Source organism: Cetorhinus maximus, chromosome 13 (genome assembly GCF_964194155.1).
Source record: "Cetorhinus maximus chromosome 13, sCetMax3.hap1.1, whole genome shotgun sequence".
Taxonomy (NCBI): domain Eukaryota; kingdom Metazoa; phylum Chordata; class Chondrichthyes; order Lamniformes; family Cetorhinidae; genus Cetorhinus; species Cetorhinus maximus.
Window position 1 is genome coordinate 95,487,801 of NC_135891.1, and position 19,325 is coordinate 95,507,125.

Consider the following 19,325-nt stretch of genomic DNA (forward strand, 5'->3'; position numbering starts at 1 on the left):
ATTACTCGTCGCACAATTCCTAGCCTCTGACCTGCTCTTGTAGCCACAGTATTTACGTGACTAGTCCAGTTCAGTTTTTGGTCAATATTGATGGTGGGGGATTCAGTGATGGTAGTGCCATTGAACATCAAGAGGCGATGATTGGATTCTCTCTTGTTGGAGATGGCACTTGTGTGGCGCGAATTGTGCTTGCCACTTGTCAGCCCAAGCCTGGACATTGTCCAGGTCTTGCTGCATTTGGACATGGACTGCTTCAGTGTCTGACGAGTCACAAATTGTGCTGAACATTGTGCAATCATCAGCGAACATCCCCACTTCTAATCTTATGATGGAAGAAAGGTCATTGATGAAGCAGCTGAAGATGGTTGGACCGAGGACACTACCCTGAGGAACTCCTGCAGTGATGTCCTGGAGCTGAGATGACTGACCTCCAACAACCACAACCATCTTCCTTTGTGCTAGATAGCTCAATTAGCAGAGAGTTTTCCCCTGATTCCCATTGACTCCAGTTTTGCTGGGGCTCCTTGATGCCACACTCGGTCAAATGCTGCCTTGATGCCACCTCACCTCACCTCAGGGGTTCAGCTCTTTTGTCCATGTCTGAACCAAGGCTATAATGAGGCCAGGAGCTGAGTGGCCCTGGCGGAACACAAACTGGTTATTGCTAAGCAAGTGCTTCTTGCTAGCACTGTTGATGAATCCTCCCATGACTTTACTGATGATGGAGAGTTGACTGGTGGGGCGATAATTGGCCGGGTAGAATTTGTCCTGCTTTTTATGTACAGGACATACCTGGGCAATTTTACACATAGCCGTGTAGATGCCAGTGTTGTAGCTGTACTGAACAGCTTGGCTAGGGGCACGGCAAGTTCTGGAGCACAAACCTTCTGTACTACTGCCGGAGATTTGTCAGGGCCCATAGCCTTTGCAGTATTCAGTGCCTTCATCCGTTTCTTGATATCACGTGGAGTGAATCGAATTGGTTGAAGACTAGCATCAGTGATGCTGGGGACCTTCGGAAGAGGCCAAGATGGATCATCCATCAGCACTTTTGGCTGACGGTTGTAGCAAATGCTTCAGCCTTATCTTTGCACTAATATGCTGGGCCCCTCCATCATTGAGGATGGGGATATTTGTAGAGCCTCCTCTCCAGTGAGTGGTTTAATTGTCCATCACCATTCATGACTGGATGTGACAGGACTGCAGAGCTTAGGTCTGATCTGTTGGTTGTGGGCTCACTTTACCCTGTTTATCACTTGCTGCTTATGCTGTTTGGCATGCAAGGAGTCCTGTGTCATAGCTTCACCAGGTTGACACCTCATTTTTAGGTATGCCTGGTGCTGCTCCTGGCATGCCCTCCTGCACTCTTCATCGAACCGGGGTTGATCCCTTCGCTTGATGGTAATGGTAGAGTGGGGGATATGCCGGCCATGAGGTTATAGATTGTTTTTGAGTACAATTCTGCTGCAGTTGATGGCCCATAGCACTTCATGGATGCCCAATCTTGAGTTGCTAGAAGTGTTCGAAATCTATCCCATTTAGCACAGTGGTAGTGCCACACAACACGATGCAGGATATTCTCAATGTGAAGGCGGGACTTTGTCTCCACAACGACTGTGCAGTGGTCATTCCTACCGATACTGTCATGGGAAGATGCATTTGTGGCAGGCAGGTTGGTGAGGATAAGGTCAAGTATGTTTTCCCCCTTGGTGGTTCCCTCACTACCTGCTGCAGACCCAGTCTAGCAGTCAAGTCCTTAAGCCTCAGCCAGCTCGGTCAGTAGTGGTGCTACTGAGCCACTCTTGGTGTTGGACATTGAAGTCCCCACCCAGAGTACATTCTGCACCATTGCCACCCTCAGGGCTTCCTCCAAGTGGTGTTCAAAATGGAGGAACACTGATTCATCAGCTGATGGAGGGTGGTACGTGGTAATCAGCAGGAGGTTTCCTTGCCCATGTTTGACCTGATGCCATGAGATCTCATGAGGTCCGGAGTCGATGTTGAGGACTCCGAAGGCAACTCCCTCCCAACTGTATACCACTGTGCTGCCACCTGCTGGTGGGACAGGACAAACCCAGGGACGGCGATGGTGGCGTCTGGGACATTATCTGTAAGGTTTGATTCCGTGAGGATGACTATGCCAGACCGTTGCTTGACTAGCCTGTGAGGCAGCTCTCCCAATTTTGGCACTAGCCCCCAGATGTTAGTAAGGAGGACTTTGCAGGGTCGACAGGGCTGAGATTCCCATTGTCGTTTCTGGTGCCTCGGTCAATGCTGGGTGGTCTTGCAGTTTCATTCTGTCTGAGCTCAGACTATAAACACGGGATTATACAAAATACACCACTATCTGATAGTATCTGCAGCACTTGGTGTAAAACAGAACATCATCTTGATTTCGCTGGCCAGAGGTATCAGCAACAGATCTTTTTTGTGTTGAGTACGTGAGATGTGTAAGTTGCAAATTGCACAGCAAATGCATAGCCTTCTGTTCATGGTACTCCACAAATGAAACCAATGTTGCACTCCTCATATTAATAAAAGTGTGCAGAGATTCCAGTTTCTTACTGAATTCAGCAGAACTTGGAGTCTGAAGAACTATGATATAAGAAGACATTTGAGGCAGTGTCATAAAGCCCAAAGTTATCAATGTCTCTCTTGGACTTTGAACAATCCACAACCACATCAGAAAATGAAAATGGAGGAAATGAGAAAAGGCTATTCATTTAGCCTTGTACAACTCACTATATCACTAGACCTTTCTCAAGTCTTGATTTGGATTTTAAAAAAAATCCTTACATTTCTATACATGCAATTATTTATGCACTCACATGCAAGATCACCGTTAGACTTTTACAATGTTTCACATCCAAATGAGGTGTTAGTAAATGTGTGACAGTGGAGTATGTTGGGGTGGAATGTGGCTAAATGCATGCATGCACTCAAGAATCACATGACAGTGCTACTCTTGACAATAAGTGTCTCTTGAAGATTATTTTTAGAAGTGGTTTTGTGGTGGCAGAAATACTAAGCTTGTAATATTGTAACAAGTTTTCGCAAAAGAATTTTCAATAAAGTACGTTTAAATTCTATATCAAACTTTATAACCTTCTGGTATAAGTTGCTTAATTATCAAATATTCCGATATTTGTCTAAATACAATACAAAACATCAGTTAGTGTGGAAATTGGTTTTCCTGCGCCTCTTTGGCACTGCTTGACACCATCATCACAGTAGCTTAAACAGGAAACTACACAATCTTTAATAACTGAACTCAGTTAACTGCTTTGACTACTCATACTGATCAAAATACAGTCTAAATGTAAGCAGAAAAATCATACGTGTGGTTCTTTAAAATATTCAGATGTTATGTTCCCTTTTTTAAACTCACTCTGAATTTGTCTGAATTTGTGTTTTAAGCAATCAATGGCTTCGTTCTAGTCATTTCTAGTGGGATCATTGATAAATTCCACTTAAGCATTTTCTTCATCAGTCTCCTTGTCATGTTATCCTGTAGGAATGGTCAGTAGGAATGATTTCAATCATGCCGTGGTGGGGCAGGGAAGTGGGGGAGTGGGGGAGACCCTGTTACCTCATTTGGCTAGATGGCTGACAAGTGGTCCAGAATAGTGCCAACAGCACTGGTTTGATTCCCATTCCAGCTGAGGTAGACTTGGGACCTGCTTTCTCACCTTACCCCTGAGAGTGGAAGGAAATGACAAACCATTACTGACAAAAACTGTCGAGGAAACAGCTCAGGATGAAGCATCAGCAGACACTGAGCCAAGAACCTGACTTCAGGCAGAGCTCACATGGATGAATTATGAAAGTGAACCAGATGGAGGCCAAGTGCTTTCTCTCCAGATGAAGATAAAAAAAAGGGGTGAGTTACCCTGGTGTTTTACACACATCTGGCACAATCGGCAGAGGCCCGACAGCAGCTCTACAGTCCATTTATGTTTGGCTATAAATGGAAAGGGATACCATATCTAGGGCTATGCAGGTGCAGAGTTGTGCCCTACCTCTTGTGGCTCACTGATACTCTAATGCTGAGGGGCAGAATTCATTGTAAAGTTGGGTCTGCAGGCATGTGGGACAGGGGTGAAGCCATGCATATTTGGAGCTTGTGGAGGAGATTGTGTTGCTCAGTGAACTCTCAGAAGCCTGAAAATGGCATGTGTTTCTGGTATACTGCACCCTCAGTGCTGGCCTTACCCAAATGAAATAGGCACATAACAAGTTCTTTGTTCAGACCAGCTGCATTAAGATTGTTGAGTCAAGATGACTATTACAAAATTTGATTGCAAACGTTTTTTACTATTGCATTAACATTTGGTAATATTTTGCTCCTATATTAGCTTCATTAAAATGCCATTCTCTGCTTTTCTCTACAATATGGTTGTTTGTTACTACAATTAAACTTGCAGCTAACAAAGTGGTGAGGATGGGACTCTCTCTGAACGTGCTAAAAGAAAGAAAGCCTTGCATTTATAAAGTGCTTTTCACAGCCACCGGACATTTCGAAGTCTTTTACAGGCAATCAAGTGCTTTTGAAGTTGTAGTAGTGGAAATGCAGTGCTACATAATACAGATAAACTTGGCAATGCCAGAAGCTATGCTTACATGTAGGACTAGACCTATCTGAACATGTCAGAGGAGACCTGCCTACAATTCCTCTGCTTTACCAGAAAGCCTGTCGCAGAGTTACGTCATCTGCTACAAGCTGATTTGAATGTTCAAAGTCTAGGTAGCAGCCAAGATGCTTTCATTGTGTGGCAGTCCTTCACCATTCAAAAGCTGACAATGAATAGGTGGATGGCTTGCCGGCCCTTTACTATCATGTCTGCTGCCTCTTTATAGAATCCCTGAACATAACAGTGATACAATGGGTAGGGTTTTTCTTCTTTGGAGAAGAATAGCAGTGGTGCTGCCTTCCATTCACCCCTCCAACCCTGCTGTGATTCCAGCTTATTTTCCTTTTTAAAAATCTATTCTTTCATGGGATGTGGGAGTCGCTGGCAAGGCTGACATTAGTTGCCCATCCCTAATTGCCCTTGAACTGAATGGCTTGCTAGGCCATTTCAGAGGGCAGTTAAGAGTCAACCATATTGCAGTGAATCTGGAGTCACATGTAGGCCAGACCAGGTAAGGATGGCAGATCCTGGGTCAGGGGTTGCTTAATACACAGGGCAGGACTATCATTGTAGGTGTTAACATTTTCTAGATGTTAGAAGTTGATAGAGACCCCAGAAACCTTCCATGTGGCTGGCCTTTATCTCTCTTTGCATGTGGGAGCTACAATGCAACATGTTATCTCTGGTCATGGTGCTTGTTATAAGCACATCTTTTAGGTGTCAACAGTGCTATTTTTGGGTACCACTGTGCAGTGCAGTGCAGCTTTGCCACAATGAAAGATTGTTTGCGAAAGGGGAATTGTCTGCAGTCATGGTTTGTATAGATCCTTCTTGAAGATGCTGTGGTTTGTGTCATGCCTGATCATACATGATGGCCCAATTGAAATACAAAAGTACATTTAATTGGCTTCACTCTTCTCCTGCTGCCAAAGCTGGAGAATGCAGGACATTGCTCATTTCACAGGCAGCAATTTTATGAGAATCATCTGCAGCAAGCATGTTGAAGATGAAAAAAGACTGTAAAGAATTTTGTGAAGAATGCCACATGAAATGTAGCTTTCCAACTGCTGCGACCCATGTGAGATACAATTTGTATTTAGCAGCAGCTGCTATTCAAAATGCATTGAGTATTTTAATGCACCTTTTTAGAGAAATCAGAGTTTAACAGCAAAAATAGCCCTTGAAAATTTTTTCGAATCTTTGAAAATCTACAGGCAACATTAGAATTTATATTTGATGCTGTTGGGCTGTTATAAAAGGTGCAGAAGCTACTGGAATCATTTGCCTCCTCTACAGGTAAAAGGTTCACAAATACTGATGTTTAACTTACCATCTGGCTGTCAAAGTCTTGGTTGCACATAAACAACAAATAATCGCACAAGTTCCAGAATGACTGATTCTGCTGATGCTGTCAGGAAAGACTGACAAGGGTTTTTTTTTTCTGTTAGGAGCTTACAGATATGGAATAGTATTGTATGTCTCCAGATTCTTGTTCTGGGAAATGATTGTGCTGCTCAGTCGCTCTTGGGAAGGTTATACCTCAGCTGTCAAGTTTTGCAAATATTTTTATATGATTGCCCCCTCTGTGGCTTTTGGCAATGGCAAAGCAAGACTAGAAAGTAAATTCTACATCTACCTTGGCATGCCTGGTTCTTGCAATGAAAACAAGATGCATTGTAAAGTCTGTGAATTCCTGTCTCTGGTTTCTCTCAATATGATCCCCTAGCATATTGAAGCCAGACAAGCCAATTTCTTGTAGATTGGAAGCCAAGGTTTCCAGGGCAGCAGTACGCACTTTCATGAGCAATATTCCAACCGTGCTTCGGGGTTGTGCCACAGGGGACTCCCTGTGAGCTGCTTTTGGAATTGCTATGCACCACATGGCAGACTGTAAGCTAGCAAAGCCATTCTTGCACTAATTACAGAGCAGTGACTAGTAGACTCCTTCGTGTTTCTTCTTGGACACCGCTGGCTCCACCCACCCCACACCATGAGATGTCCAAATCCTAAGGCAAGACACCTGAGAAAGGAATGCTGGTCTTCTAGTCAACAGGTTTCTGCTGCTGCTTCACTGCTACTATCATATCTTCTTCTATTATCCCCACCTTGAATTACTCAGTACTTGAATGTATGCCTACGAGCACTCAAGTGGGTGAGTGGTTGAATGAGTCAGTGAGTGAGTAGGGGAGATGACTTTATGGGATAACTCAGTCATCTAACTTAGGCCCAATGAAAGGTTGTTTACAGATAGGCAATGGTTGTTCACAGTGCTTGAAATAGGATCGAGGCTTACGTTATTTTTTATGGACCCCACAAAAGATGTGTGACAAAGTATTAGCCCTGAGCATGGCAGAGGTGATTAGTTTCACCTTTTCTCCTACCCTCTATGCTCCTAAAGCTAATCAGATTTCTGAGTGTCCTCTTTAAGGGTTTGAAATTTCTGGGATCTCCTCCAATTTGCATCTGTTCCCTCTATAATTCCCAGCTTTGGAATATCAATGTGCTTATTAGAGCATTAACCATTGCAACTGGAAAATCAACTATATTATCCACTATGTTTGCTTTCACAGGTGGGATGATCGGCCTGGGTTTGAAGAGGTTGAGACCAAAATGCGTGATTACCACTATCAGATAACACAGAAGGTATCAACAGATGACAATGTTTGACAAAATATCCAGCATTATATTATACTTGACAAGCAATGAAGTTACATTTATAAGTCAACATATTGCTGTTTCCGCTATCCTTGAGAGCTCTTGTAGGCAGTAGCTATGAAACCTTACAGTAACTATAAACCTCAATTTTTAGCATAATTTTTGTTAATCACATAACACAACTTTGAACAAAATTGTTTTGCTTTTTAAATGGTGGATCTAATTCTGTCCCGTTATCAAACTGAAACGATAAAAATCTACTAATGTGACGTTTTTGATGTGAGTGATATCAGGAAGTCTGCCTGGCTGTCTCGAAGCAGTGTTGCAAAATATCACATTTTAAAAAGTTAAAATTGTAGCATTTTGTGTTGATAAATTTATTTGACAATATTGTATATTAATTAGAAATGATACAAATATATGATGTACAAGATCAAACTTACAATTTGCTCTGTTACAAAATTGTAAGTACAGTGCCTTATGATGAAATGTTTCTAACTTCTAACAATAGTATTTTCATTCAGAGTTAAAAATAAAGGAGTGCTAAAATCTTTGAGAAGAAAATGGTGAATTTGAACCTTCGAAAGAGCATCCTCTCAAACAATTCTTGTCATAAAGAGTAATAATACACTTTTGTCCACACTGAATCTTGGAAACGTTTAGTTAATAGAAGGGGCAGAGAGACTGTTGTAAGCAGTGCCAACTCTGACACATAAGCTGTGACCAGATAGTAAATTGTCAACTAGACCAGATCATTATGCGCTCTGAAACAAAAACAGAAAATGCTGGAAAAACTCAGCAGGCCTGACAGCATCTGTGGAGAGAGAAACAAAGTTAATGTTTCGAGTCTGTATGAGACTGGGCAATATGGGATCTTTTACATCCACCAGAGCAGGCAGATGGGACCTTGGTTTTAACATCTCATCAAAAAGATGGCACCTATGTTAGCACAGCAGTACCTCAGTACTGCACTGGAGTATCAGCCTTGATTTTTGTGCTCAAGCCCTGAAGTGGGATCTGAACTCTGTACCTTGTGATTCAGAGGAGAGAGTGCTACGGACTGAGCCAGAGCTGACACTACTTGTGATGCTCCTGCCATGGTGAGCCCCCTGCCCACCTCTGGGTTAATACCAGCAGCAGCAGAATGAGGTCCTTAAATGGACGCTTATTGCCCACTTAAGCACCTCATTTAGCAGCGGGGCAGGCAGGTCGTCCACAAGCCTTCCCACCATGGACTTAATTGGGGTAGAGCAATGAAGGAAGCAGAATCCCCACCCGCCACCCTCCTGCCTGACTTAATGACCCCTCACCATGAAACTCGCCATAGGAGTGGACACTAAATCCATGGAAACACCGCCACTGCAAATTCCCCTCCAAGCCACCCACCGTCCTAACTTGGAGCTATGGGGAGGATTTTCTCTCACTCGGGGGGTTTGTGCAGGAGCGGGCGCAGGCATGCACGCAGCCAATTGCCGCACACGATCAGCTGGGCACCGCCATTTTATGTGGGCGGGCCAAATAAGGCTCGCCCAGCATGACGCACGCCCGGAAGCGCTGAACGCTCCCTGTGCGGGCGGGGCGGGGGTGGGGGGGATGTTGCCTGAGTTGGGGCCTGCACTCTTTCGCGCATGCATGTGAAAGAGCGCAGAAATCTCCCTGAGGTACAGAGCTGCCTCAGGGAGATTAGTTTAAGTTTAAAAAATTTTAATAAAGGGAAAAAAAATTTTTACTACATGTCCCCTCATGTGAAACTGTCACAAGAGCTAGGACATGTCTATGAATTTTATTAAGAATTTTTTCAAACCTTTAAAAACCTTCATGAAACCTCATCCTGCCCATGGATGAGGTACCATGAAAAACGCGAAGGCCGCCTGGGCTCTTCACCTGCCCGCCAACCTTAAGGTTGGATGGGCAGCTCAGTTTATTGTTTTAATTGATAGTTAACTGGCCTTAATAAGCCTTCGACAGTTTGGTAGATGCGCAGATGACTTGGGTGTGCGCCCGCTGAACTGAAAATCTGAATGACGCGCGATGACATCGGGACATACGCCCGACGTGACCGAGTGTCATTTTATGCCTTGTCGAGCGGGCGCCGTTCTAGGAGTTTGGCCTTGCCCCCGCTTGCCGAGCCGAAGATTCGGCCCTATATCACTGTTCCTTCATTGTCGCTGGGCCAAAATCCTAGAACTCTCTTCCTGACAGCACCGTGGGCGTACCTACACCACATGGACTGGAGCAGTTCACAAAGGTGGATCATCACCATCTTCTCAAGGGTCATTAGGGATAGGCAACAAATATTGGCTTTGCCAGTAACATGCAAATGTCTGGAGTTAATAAAAACAATAGAGTCATAGAGGTCTACAGCACAGAAAGAGGCCCTTCAGCCCATCGAGTCTGTGCCAGTCAAACAAGTACCTAACTATTCTAATCCCATTTTCCAGCACTAGGCCCATAGCCTTGTGTGCCATGGCATCGCAAGTGCACATCCAAATACTTCTTAAATGTTATGAGGGTTTCTGCCTCTACCATCCTTTCAGGAAGTGAGTTCCAGATTCCCACCACCCTCTGGGTGAAAAAATTCTTCCTCACATCCCCTCTAAACCTCCTGCCCCTTACCTTAAATCTATGCCCCCTGGTTATTGATCCCTCCACCAAGGGGAAAAGTTCCTTCCTGTCTACCCTATCTATGCCCCTCATAATTTTATACGCCTCAATTATGTCCCCCCTCAATCTCCTCTGCTCCAGGGAAAATAACCCCAGTCTATCCAATCTCTCCTCATAACTAAAACTCACCAGCCCAGGCAACATCCAGGTAAATCTCCTCTCCACTCTCTCTAGTGCAATCACATCCTTTCTATAATGTGGATTCCAGAACTGTACGCAATACTCTAGCTGTGGCCTAACAAGTGTTTTATACAGTTCCAGCATAACCTCCCTGCTTTTATATTCTATGCCTCAGCTAGTAAAAGCAAGTATCCCATATGCCTTCTTAACCACCTTATCTACCTGCCCCGCTACCTTAAGGGACCGGTGGACATGCACACCAAGATCCCTCTGATCCTTGGTACTTCCCAGGGTCCTACCATTCAGCGTGTATTCCTGTGCCTTGTTTGTCCTGCCCAAGTGCATCACCTCACATTTATCTGGATTAAATTCCATTTGCTACTGATCAGCCCATCTGACCAGCCAGTCTATATCCTCCTGTAATCTAAGGCTATCCTCCTCACTATTTACTAACCAACCAATTTTCGTGTCATCCGCAAACTTACTGAACAACCCTCCTACATTCAAGTCTAAATCGTTTATATATACCACAAACAGCAAGGGACCCAACACCAATCTCAGTGGAACCCCCCTGGACACAGGCATCCAGTCCCAAAAACACTCCTCAACCATCACCCTCTGCTTCCTGCCACTCAGCCAATTCTGGATCCCATTTGCCAAATTGCCTTGGATCCCATGGGCTCTTACCTTCGTTATCAGTCTCCACTGTAGAACCTTATCAAAAGCCTTGCTGAAGTCCAAGTAGACTACGTCAAATGCATTATCCTCATCTACACAGCTGGTCACCTCTTCAAAAAATTCAATCAAATTGGTCAGACATGACCTCCCCTTAACAAAACCATGCTGACTGTCCTAGATTAATCCCTGCCTCTCCAAGTGTAATTAATTCTGTCCCTCAGCATTGCTTCCAATAGTTTCACCACCACTGAGGTTAGACTGACTGGCCTGTAGTTCCCTGGTTTATCACTTCCTCCTTTCTTGAATAATGGAACACATTGGCTGTTCTCCAGTCCTCTGGCATCTCCCCTGTGGCTAGGGAGGTGTTGAAAATTATTGCCAGCGCCCTGCTATCTCCTCCCTTGCCTCACTCAACAGCCTGCGATACTTTTTATCCGGGCCTGGAGATTTATCTACTTTTAAGCCTGCCAGGCCACTTAGAACCTCCTCCCTTTCTATGCTAATTTCTTTAATTATATCACAGTCCTTCTGCCTGATTTCCATACCCACGTCGTCCCTCTCACTTGTGAACACTGATACAAAGTATTCATTTAGAACCCTACCTACGTCTTCCGGCTCCACACACAACTTACCACTATGGTCCTTAATGGGCCCTACTCTTTCCCTAGTTATCCTCTTACTCTTAATGTACTTGTAAAATAACTTTGGATTTTCCTTTATTTTACCTGCCAATGTTTTTTCATGTCCCCTCTTTGCTCTCCTAATTTCCTTTTTAAGTTCCCCCCTACACATTCTATACTCCTCTAGGGCTTCTGCTGTTTTGAGCCTTCGGCATCTACCATAAGCCTCCCTTTTTCTCTTTACCCAATCCTGTATATCCCTTGATGTCCAGGGTTCCCTGGATTTGTTGGTCCCACCCTTTGGGCAGAATTTTGCCCTTGATGGGCAGGCGGGCCCCACCAGCTCGGTGGCGGGCGGGCAGCTGATCGCCGCCTAAACGGGCCCCGCCACCATTTTGAGTGGGCGGGCCACCCGACGGGAAGCACTATGCGCTTCCTGTGCGGGGGGTGGTGGGGGGGAGGGATTCCCCAACTGTCAAAGTGTGCTCTTTCGCGCACAGCTCCCTGAGACTAAGTGCTGTCTTAGGGAGAGTGCTGAAAGATTTATAAATTTAAAAAATAGAAGAATAAAAAAATTATTAACATGTCCCCCTCATGTGACAATGTCACACGCGATGGGACATGTTAATAACTATCACAAAAACTTTATTAAACTTTTTAAAAACAGACATAAAACCTCATCCCGCCGGTGGATGAGGTTTCATGTTTTCTCAGAAGCCTGATGGCCTCCTGGCTTGCCCAACAGCCTTAAGGTTAGACGGGCAGAGCCTTTAAGTGGCTTAATGATCCTGTCAATGGCCTCAATTGGCCATCGACAGGCCGGCGGGTGGACAGCTGATCGCGCTGTCCGCCCGCCTTCCTGAATATTTAAATGGGGCGGGATGACGTCGGGGATTCCCCCGACATCATCCCGCATCATTTTCGTGTCAGCAAGCGGGCCCCGCCCCCAACTCACCAACAGAAAAATTCTGGCCTTTATCTTTACTGGAATATGTTGGCCCTGTACTCCCCCTGTTTCTTTCTTGAATGAGTCCCACTGCTCTGACGCAGATTTACCTAAAAGTAGCTGCTCCCAGTCCACTCTGGCCAAATCATATCTGATATTATTATAATCGGCCTTCCCCCAATTTAGAACTCTGATTTATAACCCATCCTTGTACTTTTCCATAACAACCTTGAATCTAATGGAGTTATGATCACTATCTGCAAAATGTTCCCCCACTGATAGCTCTACCACTTGCCCGGCTACATTCCCTAAAATTAAGTCCAGGATCGCCCCCTCTCTTGTAGGACCTTCTACGTACTGGCTTAAAAAGCTCTCCTGGATGCATTTTAAGAATTCTGCTCCCTCTATACCTATCACACAATGACTAACCCAGTTAATGTTGGGGAAGTTGAAATCCCCCACTATTACTACCCTATTATTTTTATAGTTCTCTGAAATTTGCCTGCATATCTGATCTTGTATTTCTCTCAGGCTGTTTGGGGGCCTATAGTACACTCCCAGCAATGTGATTGCTCCTTTTTTGTTTTTAAGTTCTATCCATTTGGCTTCATTTGAGGATCCTTCTAAGATGTCATCCGTCCTTACTGCTGTAATTGATTCCTTGATCAATATTGCGTTACCCCCTCTTCCTTTACCTCCTTCCCTGTCTCACCTGAAGACCCTATATCCTGGAATATTGAGCTGCCAATCCTGCCCCTCTCTCAACCATATCTCTGTGACAGCAATGACATCATACTTCCATGTGTTAATTTGTGCCCTCAACTCATCTGCCTTAGTCATCAGACTCCTTGCATTAAAATATATACCATCCAACCTTGCCAAACTCCCTTCTGCCTTAACTGGCCTATAATTTCTATGCCTTCCAGATTCACTTGCTCTCTCTTCTAATTTGGCTGTGCATCTCCCCCCTGCTGAACCTTCTCTCAGGATCCCATCCCCCTGCCGAGTTAATTTAAATCCTCCCCATCAGCACTAGCAAACCTTCCCGCAAGGATGTTGGTTCCACTCTGGTTCAGTTGCAATTCATCCGCCTTGCACAGGTCCCACTGCCCCCAGAAACAGTCCCAATGTCCCAGAAATCTAAAGCCCTCCTTCCTGCACCATCTCTCCAGCCACGCATCCATCCGAACTAACCTCCTATTTCTATACTCACTAGCGCGTGGCACCGGAAGTAATTCAGAGGTTACTACCTTTGAAATCCTGTTCTTTAATCTGCTTCCTAGCTCCTTAAATTCTGCTTGCAGTACCTCATTCCTCTTTCTACCTTTGTTGTTGGTACCAATATGTTCCACAATCTCTGTCTGTTTGCCCTCCCCTTTTAGAATGCCTTGCAGCTGTTCAGTGACACCCTTGACCCTGGCACCAGGGAGGCAACATACCATCCTGGAGTCATGTTTATGGCCGCAGAAATGCCTGTCTGTTCCCCTTACCATCAAGTCTCCTACCACTATTGCTCTTCCCCTCTTTTTCCTCCCCCCTAGGCAGCTGAGCCACTCACATTGCCACGTAGCTGCACTCCCCAGAGGAACCATCACTCTCACAGAAAAACAGTTCTCGAGCGACATGCACCCTGGGGATTTTCTGACTGCCTGCCTGACACTTTTCTTCTAACTGATGGTCACCCATTCCCTCTCTGTCTGCACTTCCGTAAGATGTTGGGTGACCACATCTAAAAACGTGCTATCCATGAAACTCTCAGCCTTGCAGATGCGCCTCAGTTCCTCCAGCTGCCGCTCAAGCTCTGAAACTTGGAGCTCAAGTAGCTGCAGCTGGTGGCACTTCCTGAACACACAGTTGGTCAGAGCGCAAGGAGCATCTAGGACTTCCCACATGTTGCAGGCGGTACATAACACGGGACTGAGCTGCCCTGCCATGCCTCTAGTTGAAAAAAACCCTTACTTTGAGCTAAATACAGTAAAAACAATTAAATTATTTATGTGCTTTAAATAAAAACTAGAACTCTTACATTTCCTTAGCTCAACCTATTTTAAACTGGAGAAAAACACTTATCCACTACTCACCAATCAGCTCTCACCTTTGTGCTGACCTCACTTTTTGAAGCTTCCCCGCACTCGCGCTGGTTCTGATCTCTCCGCCTCTCTCTCATGCTGTCTTGTGATATCACTCTAGTTATTTTCAACAAGAACTGACTGCAGGACACTTTTCCCAGACTGCTTCACCGCAATGCTGACTGCAGGACACTTTTCCCAGACTGCTTCACCGCGATGCTGACTGCAGGACACTTTTCCCAGACTGCTTCACCACGATGCTGACTGCAGGACACTTTTCCCAGACTGCTTCACTGCGATGCTGACTGCAGGACACTCTTCCCAGAATGTTTCACCGTGATGCTGACTGCAGGACACTCTTCCCTATCCTCCTTAAATACCTCACTTAAAATGTCCTCTCTGACCAAGATTTTGGTCACCCCTTCTAATATATCCATCTTTACCTGGGTGTACATTTTCTGACATCAAGGGCTGGATTTTTGGTGGCCTCTGGGGCTGGGAACACAGGCAGACAGGTGCTAAAATAAAAAGGGAAGCATACATAACACAATTGCACACTGAGGTATGTCAAACATGACAGGGATTAGGGACTGATTATGAAAAAAACATGCATATATTCAGAAAGAACTATGGGAAGAACTATGCACGCAAAAGAGCGCAGAAATCTCCCTGAGCGCGCCCACCGAACTGAAAATCTAAATGACGCGCAGTGTCGTCAGGATGCCCGCTTGACGTCACCATGCGTCATTTTACGATTTGGCAAGCGGGCCCCACTCCCACTCATCGAGATGAAAATTCAGGCCTATGAGATAGAAAGAAATAGAAAAGGGGAGAATATTAGGAACTGAAGTTTAAACTGCAAAAGCTCAATCTCCCCCTTCTTGATTCAAATTGATTTGGCTTAAAAAAATGGCAACCGATTCCACTGAAGTGAGTCATTATATTTATTGGTACTAAGTGAATCATTTGGGTTGTAGATTCTTGGTAAGTAAGTGAATCCACCTAAGTAACACAATGTAGTGCATTTAGAACTCTAATGTTTTCCAAGAAACTGATGAAATTCTAAAATGAACCAAAGTAAAAGCAAAAACAGAGAAAGATCATATCAAACAGTTCAAAAAGAAACTAGAAATATATGATAACTACCTGGGACAAAATAAAAATAATCAGTCCTATAGTTCATTACACCTACCCTTCCACCCCTTGGCATCCAGGGGAGACAAAAACACTTAGTAACCTGGAGCTTATTCAGGGACCCTGTCAATGTTCCTATTTGACCTCTCAAAAGCAATAAAGCAAGCCCCAAGAGGTTCCACCGCCCCCCCCCCACCACCCCTCTCTCACCCACTGTAACCTGAGAAATGGCTTTAGATGTGGAGGTTTGGCTTGCAGCCAGGTAAGTCTGATACATTCCTTAGTCATACAAAGAATGACATGAATCACTTATTTACAATCAAGCTTCCGGCATTAAATTTTTAATAGAAAGACAGGCTGTATTTCAAGTTTTTCTCAATACTATAGAAGGTTGTAATCTCAAACTTATATTAATTATATTAATATTGTTAGGACCAGATGCAGACGGGTGCAAGGACTCCCTCTTTGTCTTCCACTCGTCAGTTGATCATAAAAGGTTTTTTGGAAACTTATAAGGATGAATGTGCCAATTCAGTGTATGTACTTAACTATTTACACGCTGAATGCAAAGAACTCAGTCCGACAGGCTTTCTTGAGTTTAAAGAAGTAAGGGTTAGTTTTATTGAGCTAAAAACCCACCCAAGTAAAGATATTAAAATATTTTTAAAAGTAAACACACGTCATGACTGCCACAACACACACACACGCATGTATATACACACACAAATATGTAAAAATATAAGTTACAAAGTGGAGGAGATTTTAGTTAAGTTAAGATTCAACGATAAAAGGCAGAGATATAAAAAATACACTGATTATGAGTCTATCGTTGTAGTATATGGCTGAGGCAGAGCTTAAAGCGGTAGACTTTGGCTTTTTCCTGGAAACGCTGCTTTGGAATCTGTCTGCTGTCCACACTATGACAGAAGCAAGCAAGGTCCAGCTCAGTTGAAAAAGAGAGGCAAACATGTTGTTGCTAACAGATGTCCAGATGTTTCTTCTCTGGACTGCCTCAAAGCCAAGGTTTTATAATAAAAAGACTTGCAAAAATCAGAGAGTTACAGTCATGTGATGACTGACCATTGATACATGACTGAAAACAATCGATAGTCTATTCATGGTAACAAAGGAGTTTCCACTGCTCATGGTCAAACCATCAACAGACAATAGATGCAATAATGGTCCTTAGCACTTCCCTTGTGCATAATCATTTTTTGAGTTCCCCTTTGTTACCTGGTAGTCCTCGAGACAGAAAATCTGAGGCCTTATTGTCCTTGCTGTTTTAGAGTAAGTCCTGACAAGGGCAGGTGCAACATTTCTCAAGGATGTGGTCCAGGCCTGCTCAGTGTAATCCGCTTTTAGGAGCTTCCAGATGCTTGGCCAGCTTGCAGTTCCAAACATCAGGTGACCTGTGGTAGCCATATTAAATCACTGTCTTTGTTTAAACAGTTTAAAATGCCTTTTTTAAAAAAAAAGGTCCATATGTGAGTTCAGTAGATGAAGTATTTGACATCAATGCACCTCCATAAACAATAACAATATATTAATTTTATATTCATTTGTTGTAGTGTTTTTATTTGAGATTTCTTTTCATATTATGTCAAATTATATTGGCAGCACTCTTACATGCAGTACATACTAAGAATTAATTTGGTCATCAAGTGTACCAGGGTCAAAAACACTTTATCAATTGTACTTAGTCATGTAACTTTGATGTTGCCCTGTTTCAGGCTTGAAGATGGTGTCACATCTCCAGAGGCAGTTCGCAGATTGAAGAAATTAACTTCAAACCTCTTCTCTGGCAGTGTCTTACCTTGGTTGTGTAGCAGTGGGGTGACTGGCAGGTGGGAGTTGGTGCCACATGATTGGGATGCCATGAAGTTGGGAGAACACTCCTACTCTTTCTAGCTCCATAGCAACAACTTAAAAAAACGCAATCTTTCCCAAGTGGAGCAGGACCGCCTGGATCTCCATTATGGGCACATCTGGAATACTGTGTCACACTGGGAATATTGTATACAGCTTTGGTGTTCTTATTTGAAAAAAATATATAATTGTGTTAGAAGAAGTACAGAGAAGGTTCACTCGATTCCATTCCTGGGGTGAGGGGCTTATTCTATGATGAAAGGTTGAACAAGTTGGGCCTATACCCATGGAGTTTAAAAGAACGCGAGGTGATCTTATTGAAAGTTATAAGATCCTGAGAGGATTTGATAGGGTGGATACTGGGAGGATGTATCCACTTGTGGGGGGACTAGAACTCAGGGACATAGTTTAAGAATAAGAGGTCTCCCTTTTAAGGCTGCGATGAGGAGAAAGTTATTTGTTCAGAATGTCATTAATATGTGGAATTCTCTTCCCCGGAGAGCAGAGAAGGCTGGGTCATTGAATTTATTCAAGGCTAAGTTGGACAGATTTTTGACAGACAAGAGAGCAGACAGAAAAGACACAACCAGGTCAGCCATGACCCCATTGAATGGCAAAGCAGGATCGAAGGGCCAAATGGCCTACTCCTGCTCCTAAGTCCGATGTTCCTACACGGTATTAAATTCCATCAAGAGTGCCTAAAACCAGCAACAAGCCAGTAAACTGGGTGCAATAATGTCCGATTTCTATCCTTGTCACAATTTCTCCTTACAGCAACCAGAGCAATTCTCCCCTATTTTAATCATAAGGGTATTTTCACTCTTAGATAACACATTTTGGTTTGATCATCATGACTTGAAGTAACGGGCAATCTGGCAGAGCGGAAGACTGCAAACTGGTTTCACGACGTCGTGAAACTGATTTTTGGCCTTCTCACCATATTGTCCACTTACACCGTCGAACATGCCCAACGCCAGTGGGCACAGAAAATTTTGCCCTATATCTTATAAGCAATTATGCTTTAAACCAAAACCCTGATCAGAACTCTCCCCATTCTACTTTTAATTTCAACTGAGAACTCCTTCTTACATTACAGATTCTCGAGTGGCCATTCAATTCTCCTGGGACCAAACTGCTATGCATTACAGTTCTCAGGGCTTCTCCTTTGTTTCCCAGTCTAGCATTCAGACTTCTAGGACTCACTCTCTTGGCGAGGATTCCACTGCCAATCTCTTCGATTAGCTTTACTAGGCAGATCTGGCAATCTTTACTTTCTCATAAAGTTGGGCTTATCATTCTGAGCATGGGTCCCACTCGCAACCCCTTCACAGTGTCCCACAGAAACTCTCCCGGTTTCTGTTCCTCTTGTCCTCAGCTTCTGGCAGACTTCTCATATACTGCTCCCAGGCTGCCTCACGGACTGAGATATATTAAAGCAGAGATATGTTAAATCAAAGGAAACCTTCTCTCTCAGCTCAGCTCCACGGCAACATGACACACAAGGCATGTCTTCAGATAGAAATGCAACTTATCTTTAACTTTAAATCTATCCTTTGATCCAAAAAGTATATGGATACTTTAAAACCTTCCTTTGTTTACCAGTGGCCTTCAAACCTTCTCTGATCTGGGAAAATGACACGAACGATTTAAATCCACCGGTTTACACCAGAACTTCAAACCCTCTCCCGAGGTCACAGACAGGCCATCTCCTCAACAGATATTTAGAGAGGCCACTGTAACTCTTATAGTGAATACAGCTCACCACTATCCCAACAACACAGTAGGACTTCCCCTTTAATCTGGAACTTCATACTGGGTGTTCTTTCATTTATCCTACATTTAAAAATGACAATTTCCAAAGTCAAAATAATTTTATAACATACATATTTGTAACTAGACACCTTCTTTATTATTTAAGATAACCTCATTCTTAGGATCTGTA

General features: G+C 43.9%; 1 protein-coding gene across 1 annotated transcript in view; it reads left to right on the forward strand.

Annotated features, from left to right (window-relative positions):
* Positions 1–7,839, forward strand: part of zap70 (zeta chain of T cell receptor associated protein kinase 70) — a 109,542-nt gene extending 101,703 nt beyond the window's left edge. Inside the window, exon 13 of the mRNA XM_078555846.1 lies at positions 7,202–7,839. Within this exon, the coding sequence (XP_078411972.1) occupies positions 7,202–7,298 (97 nt within the window). The 3' untranslated portion in view covers positions 7,299–7,839. The remainder of the gene's footprint in view (positions 1–7,201) is intronic.
* Positions 7,840–19,325: the final 11,486 nt, after the last annotated feature.